Source organism: Oryx dammah, unplaced genomic scaffold (assembly GCF_014754425.2).
Source record: "Oryx dammah isolate SB20612 unplaced genomic scaffold, SCBI_Odam_1.1 HiC_scaffold_2, whole genome shotgun sequence".
In the NCBI taxonomy this organism is placed as follows: Eukaryota; Metazoa; Chordata; class Mammalia; order Artiodactyla; family Bovidae; genus Oryx; species Oryx dammah.
The window spans coordinates 184,395,673-184,408,106 of NW_024070186.1; the positions used below are offsets into that span (position 1 = coordinate 184,395,673).

The window sequence follows — 12,434 nt, forward strand, 5'->3', positions numbered from 1 at the left end:
AATCACTGTTGTCTCCACACAGCGGGAACTCAGAGAGGCCCTCAGGGCGTGTCAGGCAACCTGTGGGGCCTCTGTGAGCCGCCTGAATTTCAGTCATTTAATCTCTGAGCATCTCAAATTCCTCCTCTGGAGAAGAGAGAACCGAAATTATGCCTTGCTCCCAGGGTTATCATGAGAAATCAGTGTATGTGAAAGCCTTTTACAACCTAGAGTCCTAACCATGAATAGGTGAAAGGGGAGGGGCTATCTCCTACCTGTCCATCAAGGATGCTCCCGCGAGTCCCTGGGGAGTCAGGATCTCCGGAAGAGCACGTGGAGCACCCGCTGCACTGTGCGCATGCGCCCAGCTCGAACCAGCCCCGCCCCGTGGTCCCCAAGGAGCCGCGGACACACAGCTTCCACAATTTTATTGTGTCTGGGGGCATCAGCCAAGCCTCAAGGCTTTTCATAGCCCGTGGGCAGAGGGTTGACCCGGGGATTGTGGAAAAAAGTGTGGTTGCCGTCTCCCCAGGAGAAGGGCTGTGGAGAGAGAGGGAAGGGAGCGAGATGTCAGTCTGGGGGTCCCGCAGCCCCTGACTCACCCGCCCGCTCGCGTCCCCAGGGGGTCGGTGTACCTTGGTGCGGATGCGGAGGTGATGGTAGGGGATGAACGCCGGGCGCTCGCGGTGGCCCGAATGGAGCCAGGAGTTGAGGGTGCAGAGGGCCACGCTCGGGAGCGCCAGCCCGAAAGTCAGGAAGCGCCAGGTGCGGGCTGCAGCAGAGGATCGGGGAGGAAGGCAGGGGTGAGAGAGAGATAGGGGGGTCGCCAGGACCCTGGAAGTCCCCAGGGGCAGGGGGTTGGGGGGGGAACGGAGGGACAAGGTCAGGAAGCCACAGGGTCAGGCCCCAGCTTCACTCACCTCCTGTCCCGCCATGCTCTCCCTTGGCCGCACTGGCCAAGCCCCGACTCAAGGACTTCAGAGGCAAAGCCATGTCGGTGGCAGAAGCTGGGGACAAGGGCACTGTCCTTTCCTTCTCCTTCAGTGAGGCCTCGGTTCCCCTCCCCTCTGTTCCTGCCAATCACCTGTTGAGTCCCTTGCATGGGTGGCTATTTTTGGGGGTTTCTATATTTAAAATGAGGCCTGACTGGCAAGAGGTCTTTCTCTCCAGGCAGCTTGCTCTACTGCGCCTCTTATTTTGGTAAGAGGACATTTAAAGTACAATATGCCATTCTTTTTATAGTTGGAGGGAATTAATTTTGCTCAGTACTCTAGACCCAGTGATTGGCACACAGTAGGCCTTTAATAAATATTTGTAGAATGAATGAAGTGTCCTTTTGAATCTCAGGTTTTTTTCAGGTGTATACTGTATAATAATTTGTACCTTAAATGATCTCAGTGAAGTTTAAGTAAAGTAACAGAGGAAGTTTTAGTAACTTGTTGAACAGTTAAATATTATATATAGTATTGCTAAATTATTCTGGGGCCCTCAATGAGCTATAATGGAATTCTTCCTACAGTTGCTTTTTCCCAATTGGACTTTGGAATTGCTACTGAGAAGACGGGGCCTTATTTCAGTTACAATTACTTGATTTCTTTGTCCACAGGCAGTCCAACTCTTAAACCTCCTCCCTACGCAAGATTATGGCTCTTGGTAAAAACAAAAATGGAGTATTTTTACCTGAAAAGGTCCTAGGTGCCTCTCTCTCCCCTCAGAGTTTTGCTGGTCATCACCAAACAATTCCCTGGGGATTCCCATCCCTTAGTCTCACCCTGGACGATCCCACTAAGAGCTCTTCTGTCTGGTGCTTGGCCAATGGCCCAAGGGCTGCTAGCATCCTCTGCTGTTGTCGCCCTCTTGTGGCGCACATGCTCAAGTACACCTATTACAGAAACTGATGAGACCATCCTGGCAATTTGTGATAATCTCATTACTACAGATGCTGGGCTCCCTGGATGGCCCAGTGAGTAAAGAACTTGCCTGCAGTGCAGAAGACACAGGAGACATGGTTTTGATCCCTGGGTTGGGAATATCCCCTGGAGGAGGAAATGGCAATCCACTCGAGTATTCTTGCCTGAAAAATTCCATGGACAGAGGAGCCTGGTGGGCTACAGTCTACAGGGTCACTAAGAGTCAGACACAACTGAGCAACTAAACACAGATGTGTGGGGAAAAGGCACTGGACCCAAATAAAAAGCATTGTTTAGTTGCTTTTCTATGTTATTGCTATAGAAATAACCACAATCTCATTGACTGGCAGGCAAAGCGACTGGGCAGACTTAGATTGGGTGTGGTCACTTCGGTTAACTTGCCAAGTGTGTCCACACTGGAAAGAAGACAAGGATAAAAGAATCTGAGTTTGGGGACTTCTCTGGTGGTCCAGTGGCTAAGACTGTGAGCTTCCAATGCAGGGGGCTTGAGTTTGAGCCCCGATTGGGGAGCTAGATTCTACATGCCACAACTGAGAGTTCACGAGCCACAGTTAAACAGACCCTGCCTGCCTGCCGCAACTAAGACCCAGTGCAGCCAATTAAAAAGAGAGAAAGAACCTGAGTCTTAGCATTAAAAAACCTGAGCAACCAGAAGTGATTCCTTGATTCAGTTAATATTTATTGAGCGCCTCCTGTGTCACGCACTAGGCCAGACACTCTGGGGGAGTCACACAAGTGACCTGATGTCGTGATGATCCCTAATGCCGCTGAAGCAGACGCCACATCGAGCGTGATAGAAGAGTTTGGGAAAACTTTCAGTGGAGCTGGGGCTCATATAATTAGGACTTTGGATGATAGAAAAGGGGGAAGGCATTCTGGGAAGTCAGAAATAAAATAAGTACAAAAGCACAGAGGTGTGAAAGGCCATAGCCAGTAAAGCTGCAGAGGTGGGGCAGAGCTGGGGTGAGGATCTATGATGTTCGTGCTGGAGCATTTGACTCTTGTGCAGGCCACGCTGGGGGTGGGGCTTAGGCACAGATGCTTTGAAGCAGGGGAGTGACATCAGATTTGATGTTGGAGCCTGGGGTTTAAGGGAGCACTATCACTGGTGGATTATACAGATGATGAACCAGAACGCAAGGACTAGAGGCAGGGGAGGCTGATGAGGAGTCTTCTGCAATAATCCAGGGAGGTGATGACAACAATTGGCATGTAAGGTAGTAGTAATGGCAACAGCAAGGAAAGGATGGACTTGAGAAATCTTCCCTGAGTAGAACAAAAAGGATGGGGACTTCCCTGGTGGTCCAGTGGTCAAGAATCTGCCTTCCAATGCAGGGGACATGGGTTCAATCCCTGGTTGGAGAACTAAGATCCCGCATGCTGTGGGGCAACTAAGCCCACACCTCACAACTAGAGAAGCCCCTGAGCACTGCAACTAGAGAAAGCCCGAGCACAGCTCTGAAGACCCAGCGCAGCCAAAACAATAAATCAATAAAATTAAAAGGATGTGGTGCCTGAAGGCACTTAAATTGGAGCTGCAGAGCTACGGGAGAAAGAGGAATCAAGGACTTGGTTAGTAAGCCTGGAAATGCGATGGGCAATGCTATGAAGCATTTCTGTGCAGTCTGAATTCTCACTGGCTAACTGGACATTTTTTTTATGCTAACAGCACATTGGTAGGAAAACCAACAAATAATTTTTATAAAACATAAGGGAAGTCATTTATCACTGATGTTGAGACATCGTTTAATATTATGTTTGTCCATACCAAGAAGACATGGTTTTCAGTAACTTACCTTTGCCTACCGCCTCTCTAAATCCTTCTGTAAACTGTGAAGTTTGAGGGACCAGGGAGAAGTTGTTCCTTTTCAATCTCAAAATGATGTTAGACCTCAGGACTTCCATAGTGGTCCAGTGGCTAAGACTTCACCTTTCCCATGCAGGGGGCAGGGGCTCAATGCAGAGTGAGAGATCTAGATCCCACATGCCACAACTAAGAGTTTGCATGCTGCAAATAAAAATTACACACGCCGCAGCTAAAAAAATAAAATATACCACACATACCACAAGTGCAACAAAGATCAAAGATCCCATGTCCAGCTCAGCCAAATAAATAAATATGTATTTTTTTAAGTAATAAAATAAAATAGTGAGTACTTACTATGGGCCAGGGGCTGTTCTGACAATTAACTGAGAGAAAGGCTTTCCCACTTTACAGATGACTAAACTGAGGCACTGAAAGGTCTTAACCTTGCCAGTGGATCATTCCTATGATAAATGGCAGAACTGGGATCCAAAGGGTCTGGCTCAAGAGAGTTTCCTCCTAATTCCTCTGCTACAAATGCCTGTCTCATTCGGACACTTTTGAAATAGAAACTTCCTTTTGTCCATAATTCCACCAATTCTAAGACTAATACCTCCACATTTTCTTCAGCACGTTTAGCACTCAGCATGTTTATTCAGGCTTTGCCAACACACCTGCATATTTAGACTATTCTACAATCACAGTTTAGCTACTGAACAAGAGAAAACCACCCCAAGCAAAAGATGAGTCCAAGTTTGCTCTCCAAAAAGAATATGTGCACTCCTTTTATTTTTAATTCGGCTGTACCAGGTCTTAGTAGCAGCCCTGGGAATCTTTAATCTTCCTTGCTGCATGTGGGATCTTTAGCTGTGGCCTGTGGGATCTAGTTTTCTCACCAGGGATCAAACCTGAGTCCTCTGCATTCGGAGCACAGAATCTTCCCCACCAGGGAAGTCCTTGTGCACTCTTTTTTTTAACTCGTGAACATTTTCTGGCTCATTCATATTCTTTCATCACGATATTTTAATGGCTACATACAATTCTTTCATTTAAAAGACCACATTTTATTCGTCTCTTTTATTATTGGAATATGTCACTACTATAGAAAATGCTGGAACGAGCATCTTCACACCATGCACAGAGCTTATTTTTTGAAGCTCACATAGGAATCATCGTCAGGAGCATAGCTGATGCCCCATGTAGGCAAGGGCCTTTGGTCTTCATAAGGGAGATGTTCTTATAAAAATATGAATGGCTGCAGTTCAATTTGCTCATGTCTGAGCCTGAGCCAAGCTTGATGACCCTAGTCTGTTCATGGTCTTGGGAGCCCTAGGTAAAGCTCAGCAGAGCTGGGAATGCTCCTGAGTCAGCAGGGACATAGCCAGTGCAGTCAGCTCTTCTGACAATAAAAAGTGTCACAGGTTTGCAAGAACTTTGATCTAGTTAGCCACCTTAATCCATTACTTTGTGACTATCACAGCTGTCTCCTCCTATTGGGTTGGCCAAAAGATCATTAGGGTTTTTCTGTACCATCTTACAGAAAAAACTGATTGAACTTTTTGACAAACTCATTGCATTCCCCATCTAGCTCAGGCTTTCCTTCCCCCTTGCTGGGATTAGTTTGTTTCCTACTTGGCTTTCTCCCAATTGCCTTACATAAGACTGTCAAATATACTTCTTACTACAGGGCAGAGCTTCCTTTTCGCACAGCCTGGGACACATACAAAATGTGAACAGTGATTTGTGAACCACAGTGGGATAAAGGGTGGAGGCTGCTCCCAGGTGGAGGTGCCTGGCCCAGTGCCATCCCAGGCCCCACCCATCTGCCCTAGGAGATAAAGCAGTGGTCTCAACCCTGGCTGCACAATAGAATTACCCAGAAGTTTTGCAAAATTCTTTTGCGTACATTGCACCAGGGGATCACAAATGACACACAGGTGGCTCAGACCGTAAAGAATCTGCCCACAGTGCAGGAGACCCATGTTCGATCCCTGGGTCAGGACAATCCCCTGGAGAAGGAAATGGCAACCCACTCCAGTATTATTGCCTGGGAAATCCCATGGACAGAGGAGGCTGACGGGAGACCATGGGTCGCAAAGAACTGGACACAGCTGAGCGACTCACACACACATAGGGTTGAGAACCTTTGAACTAAAGGAGTATCTGTTGGTCCTCACTGCAGTGCTTCCCTTCTGAGCCACGTGTCCAGGGTATTAAGAAACTAAGATCATGGTCTTGAACTCGGGTGTGCCCAGCTCTCAGTAGCTGGATTCAATGCCACATGATGATGAAATTTAACTTCACCAAACCGTCTAAGTCTAAATGGTTGGCTCCCGGCTGAGGGTACCCAGTGGCCTTGTGGAAAGTTGAGAGAGCGGGTCCTGACAGAAGGCAGATGTTTAGGTCAGTGTGAGGGGTGTGGTGGGTGAAAGCAGTACCCGGATGGAGACCTTAGGAAAACAGTAGTTCAGTTCACTTCAGTTCAGTCGTTCAGTCGTGTCCGACTCTGTGACCCCATGAACTGCAGCACGCCAGGCCTCCCTGTCCATCACCAACTCCTGGAGTCCACCCAAACCATGTCCATTGAGTCAATGATGCCATCCAACCATCTCATCCTCTGTCGTCCCCTTCTCCTCCTGCCTTCAATCTTTCCCAGCATCAAGGTCTTTTCCAATGAGTCAGCTCTTTGCATCAGGTGGCCAAAATATTGGAGTTTTAGCCTCAACATCAGTCCTTCCAATGAACACCCAGGACTGATCTACTTTAAGATGGACTGGTTGGATCTCCTTGCAGTCCAAGGGACTCTCAAAGTTCTTCTCCAACACCACAGTTCAAAAGCATCAGTTCTACGGCACTCAGCTTTCTTTATAGTCCAACTCTCACATCCGTACATGACCACTGGAAAAACCATAGCCTTGACTAGACGGACCTTTGTTGGCAAAGTAATGTCTCTGCTTTTTAATATGCTATCTAGGTTGGTCAGAACTTTCCTTCCAAGAAGTAAGCATCTGCTGGAGTCCAACTCCAGCAGCCAGGGATTCAACCTGAAGAGCTGAACGGTGTCGGCAAATGAGACAGCCTCTCATTTTTCTATGGACTGCCTGTTTATTCCAAGTTTAAGATTCTCTTTTATGTTTTGTTTTGTAAAACAAAAACATTAGGCCAAAGGTTTGACATTTTCAGTTCCCCCCTCCCAGATTTATTATCTCCATAAACCATTGTTGCTCTTCAGAGTTCCTGCTTCAGTGATTCTCTCGGAATCAGCCTTATCATCTATTATCTACCTCTTCTAATGTGTCCTATAGTTAACTTGTGATTACATTGCAACTCATGCTACATTCCTCAGTTTACTACTTATTTTCCTAAGTCTTGTTTGCCCCTAACATCCTGAGCTCACTATCTCTTAAAAAGGCTTCTAGCTATAATGTCTCTAAAAATTCCTAACTTCTATAAGCTACAGTAAAATATGCTAACTTTACAACATTCCTTAAATCTTTAACTTCTCAGTTCAGTTCAGTTCAGTCACGCAGTCATGTCCGACTCTTTGCGACCCCATGAATCGCAGCACGACAGGCCTCCCTGTCCATCACCAACTCCCAGAGTTGACTCAGACTCACGTCCATTGAGTTAGTGATGCCATCCAGCCATCGCATCCTCTGTCGTCCACTTCTCCTCCTGCCCCCAATCCCTCCCAGCATCAGAGTCTTTTCCAATGAGTCAACTCTTCTCATGAGGTGGCCAAAGTACTGGAGTTTCAGCTTTAGCATCATTCCTTCCAAAGAAATCCCAGGGTTGATCTCCTTCAGAATGGACTGGTTGGATCTCCTTGCAGTCCAAGGAGTTGGGACTCTCAAGAGTCTTCTCCAACACCACAGTTCAAAAGCATCAATTCTTCGGCACCCAGTCTTCTTCAAGGTCCAACTCTCACATCCATACATGATTACTGGAAAAACCATAGCCTTAACTAGACGGACCTTAGTCGGCAAAGTAATGTCTCTGCTTTTGAATATGCTATCTAGGTTGATCATAACTTTTCTTCCAAGGAGTAAGCGTCTTAATTTCATAGCTACAGTCACCATCTGCAGTGATTTTGGAGCCCCCCAAAAATAAAGTCTGACCCTGTTTCCACTGTTTCCCCATCTATTTGCCATGAAGTGATGGGACCAGATGCCATGATCGTAGCTTTCTGAATGTTGAGCTTTAAGCCAACTTTTTCACTCTCCTCTTTCACTTTCATCAAGAGGCTTTTGAGTTCCTCTTCAATTTCTGCCATAAGAGTGGTGTCATCTGCATATCTGAGGTTATTGATATTTCTCCCAACAATCTTGATTCCAGCTTGTGTTTCTGCCAGTCCAGCGTTTCTCATGATGTACTCTGCATAGAAGTTAAATAAGCAGGGTGACAATATACAGCCTTGACATACTCCTTTTCCTATTTGGAACCAGTCTGTTGTTCCATGTCCAGTTCTAAATGTTGCTTCCTGGCCTGCATACAGATTTCTCAAGAGGCAGGTCAGGTGATCTGGTATTCCCATCTCTCTCAGAATTTTCCACAGTTTATTGTGATCCACACAGTCAAAGGCTTTGGCATAGTCAATAAAGAAGAAATAGATGTTTTTCTGGAACTCTCTTGCTTTTTCCATGATCCAGCGGATGTTGGCAATTTGATCTCTGGTTCCTCTGCCTTTTCCAAAACCAGCTTGAACATCAGGACGTTCGCAGTTCATGTATTGCTGAAACCTGGCTTGGAGAATTTTGAGCATTACTTTACTAGCATGTGAGATGAGTGCAATTGTGCGGTAGTTTGAGCATTCTTTGGCATTGCCTTTCTTTGGGATTGGAATGAAAACTGACCTTTTCCACTCCTGTGGCCACTGCTGAGTTTTCCAAATTTGCTGGCATATTGAGTGCAGCACTTTGACAGCATCATCTTTCAGAATTTGACATAGCTCCACTGGAATGCCATCACCTCCACTAGCTTTGTTCGTAGTGATGCTTTCTAAGGCCCACTTGACTTCACATTCCAGGATGTCTGGCTCTAGATGACTGATCACACCATTGTGATTATCCGGGTCGTGAAGATCTGTTTTGTACAGTTCTGTGTATTCTTGCCACCTCTTCTTAATATCTTCTGCTTCTGTTAGGTCCGTCCAGACCATTTCTGCCCTTTATCGAGCCCATCTTTGCATGAAATGTTTCCTTGGTATCTCTAATTGTCTTGAAGAGATCTCTAGTCTTTCCCAATCTGTTCTTTTCCTCTATTTTTTTGCATTGATTGCTGAAGAAGGCTTTCTTATCTCTTCTTGCTATTCTTTGCAACTCTGCATTCAGATGCTTATATCTTTCCTTTTCTCCTTTGCTTTTCGCTTCTCTTCTTTCACAGCTATTTGTATGGCCTCCCCAGACAGCCATTTTGCTTTTTTGCATTTCTTTTCCATGGGGATGGTCTGGATCCCTGTCTCCTGTACAATGTCACCAACCTCATTCCATAGTTCATCAGGCACTCTATCTATCTGATCTAGGCCCTTAAATCTATTTCTCACTTCCACTGTATAATCATAAGGGATTTGATTTAGGTCATACCTGAATGGTCTAGCGGTTTTCCCTACTTTCTTCAATTTGAGTCTGAATTTGGTAATAAGGAGTTCATGATCTGAGCCACAGTCAGCTCCTGGTCTTGTTTTTGTTGACTGTATAGAGCTTCTCCATCTTTGGCTGCAAAGAATATAATCAATCTGATTTTGGTGTTGACCATCTGGTGATGTCCATGTGTAGAGTCTTCTCTTGTGTTTTTGGAAGAGGGTGTTTGCTATAACCAGTGTATTTTCTTGGCAAAACTCTATTAGTCTTTGCCCTGCTTCATTCCGTATTCCAAGGCCAAAGTTGCCTGTTACTCCAGGTGTTTCTTGACTTCCTACTTTTGCATTCCAGTCCCCTATAATGAAAAGGACATCTTTTTTGGGTGTTAGTTCTAAAAGGTCTTGTAGGTCTTCATAGAACCGTTCAGCTTCAGCTTCTTCAGCGTTACTGGTTGGGGCATAGACTTGGATTACCGTAATATTGAATGGTTTGCCTTGGAGACGAACAGAGATCATTCTATCGTTTTTGAGATTGCATCCAAGTACTGCATTTCGGACTCTTTTGTTGACCATGATGGCTACTCCATTTCTTCTGAGGGATTCCTGCCCGTAGTAGTAGATATAATGGTCATCTGAGTTAAATTCACCCATTCCAGTCCATTTTAGTTCGCTGATTCCTAGAATGTCAACGTTCACTCTTGCCATCTCTTGTTTGACCACTTCCAATTTGCCTTGATTCATGGACCTGACATTCCAGGTTCCTATGCAATATTGCTCTTTACAGCATTGGACCTTGCTTCTATCACCAGTCACATCCACAGCTGGGTATTATTTTTGCTTTGGCTCCATCCTTTCATTCTTTCTAGAGTTATTTCTCCACTGATCTCTAGTAGCATACTGGGCACCTACCGACCTGGGGAGTTCCTCTTTCAGTATCCTATCATTTTGCCTTTTCATACTGTTCATGGGGTTCTCAAGGCAAGAATACTGAAATGGTGTGCCATTCCCTTCTCCAGTGGACCACATTCTGTCAGACCTCTCCACCATGACCCGCCCGTCTTGGGTGGCCCCCCGGGCATGGCTTAGTTTCATTGAGTTAGACAAGGCTGTGGTCCTAGTGTGATTAGATAGACTAGTTTTCTGTGAGTAACTTCTAACTGTTTAAATTATTTCTAAACCCTAAACTCAGTAAACTCCTTTGCCATAAACATTCTCCTCACAAATAGGCTTCAGATATCAATCCCTCCCATGGCCTCAAGCTACAGCCTATGTGCTCATCCTGGAACACTTTTTTGTAAAAGTCCTTGAACAACTCTCAATGATTAACTTTATGAATTATTTTCTGAGCAATGCTGCAGAAGGCTTTGTGCCTTCTCATGCTCCTCTCAAGAACAATAAGCACCTTAATATTCCTTTTCAGTCAACTCAGCCGAGGAGAGGAAAAGACAAGTCAGAATTACAAGGCCTAACTCCTTCATCCCGGGATCCGTGCCTGTGGAATGAGGAGAGGGGCTGGGGACCGTGCCTCCATTTTGTCAGTAATGCCTAACGCGACTCCTGACAAGCATCTTTTAATTTCATTACTGCAATCGCCATCTGCGGTGATTTTGGAGCCCCAAAAAATAAAGTCAGCCACTGTTTCCCCATCTATCTGTCATGAAGTGATGGGACCATATGCCATGATCTTAGTTTTCTGAATGTTGAGCTTTAAGCCAACTTTTTCACTCTCCACTTCCATCTAGAGGCTCTTTAGTTCTTCACTTTCTGCCATAAAGGTGGTGTCATCTGCATATCTGAGGTTATTGATATTTCTCCCAACAATCTTGATTCAAGCTTGTGCTTCTTCTAGCCCAGCGTTTCTCATGATGTACTCTGCATAGAAGTTAAATAAACAGGGTGACAATATACAGCCTGGATGTACTCCTTTTCCTATTCGGAACCAATCTGTTGTTCCATGTCCAGTTCTAACTGTTGCTTCCTGACCTGCATACAGGTTTCTCAAGAGGCAGGCCAGGCGGTCTGGTATGCCCATCTCTTTCAGAATTTTCCACAGTTTATTGTGATCCACACAGTCAAACGTTTTGGCACAGTCAATAAAGCAAAAATAGGTGTTTTCCTGAAACTCTCTTGCTTTTTCGATGATCCATGGGATGTTGGCAATTTGATCTCTGGTTCCTCTGCCTTTTCTAAAACCAGCTTGAACATCTGGAATGGTCGTAGATGCCCGGATTATAAGGCGGGTGGAGTTGGATTTGCTTGAGGGACTACTGGGAGATGAGCTAATGGAATAACTAGACTCCAGGAAGAGAATGGAGGGTGGGAAGCTGAAAAGGGCCTTGGAGGTGCTCGTCCCGCCTCTGATAACACCCATGTGCTTTTGGGGCTCAAGGCGCGCCGCATCAATGGGGCTCGGAGGAGCGAGTGTTCAGGATCGCTCCCCTGCTCCAGGAAGAGGCGGCTGCCCGAAAGGCTGATGGTCGCCAGCTCTTATCCACGGAGACCCCGCACCCACGTGTCTCCTGCATGACTCCGAGGGTGCAATGAGCTAGGGTTGTTCGACCCCAGCTCACGGAAAGCCACCCGCTGCGTAGCAAAGGCCCCCACTCCACATGGCAGAACCCAGAGAGGAGCCGGAGGCGAAGGCTGCGAGGGACGCCGCCAACTCTCAAAGGCAGCAGCCTGCGCCGGGCCTGCTGGGAAATGTAGTCCGCAAGGTGTCCTGGGAAAACGAGGTGCGTTGACCTCCTAGCCCCAAAGACCCCAGACCCGGATGCGGAGGGTCTCGGGCATCCTTACTCAGCCTCCGGCAGGGGGCGCTCCACCCCCGGCCGCCCTGCTTGCTTAGCACCTCCCCGCAAAACGCCCCACCTGTCCCCCAACCTTCCCAAGACGGGCCTAAACAGTCAGAGCAACGAACGCACCACAAAGAATCGCGGAGAAACGGCATCCCAGTCCCTAATTAGAATGTGAAAGGAAACGGCTAGGAGCGGTCTTTCCTCAAGGGAGAGATTTTTAGATGTCACCGCACCACGTTAAGCCATATCACCTTGGCCAGGGCTCGCTCTCCTGGGCGTCCCAATCGCGCGCTTTTCATTTGCTATACAGTCTATTACTGGAATCACTGGTGTAATAAGGTCCGTTC

The 12,434-nt window shown here is 46.5% G+C and overlaps 1 protein-coding gene across 1 annotated transcript; it reads right to left on the bottom strand.

The window, feature by feature from the left end:
• Positions 1-390: 390 nt before the first annotated feature.
• LOC120877749 (cytochrome c oxidase subunit 6A2, mitochondrial) lies at positions 391-1,081 on the bottom strand. Its single transcript, XM_040260130.1, has 3 exons — positions 900-1,081; positions 615-751; positions 391-519 (listed from the first exon to the last, which is right to left on the bottom strand). Exons 1-3 carry the CDS (start codon positions 970-972, stop codon positions 436-438), a joined length of 294 nt encoding a protein of 97 aa, XP_040116064.1. The 5' UTR covers positions 973-1,081; the 3' UTR covers positions 391-435.
• Positions 1,082-12,434: the final 11,353 nt, after the last annotated feature.

Coding starts and splice junctions, on each gene's coding strand:
- LOC120877749 (XM_040260130.1), bottom strand. CDS start 972: ATGGCTTTGCCTCTGAAGTCCTTGAGTCGGGGCTTGGCCAGTGCGGCC. Junction 752..899: donor AGAGCATGGCGGGACAGGAG/GTGAGTGAAGCT, acceptor CCTCTGCTGCAG/CCCGCACCTGGCGCTTCCTG. Junction 520..614: donor ACCTCCGCATCCGCACCAAG/GTACACCGACCC, acceptor CTCTCTCCACAG/CCCTTCTCCTGGGGAGACGG.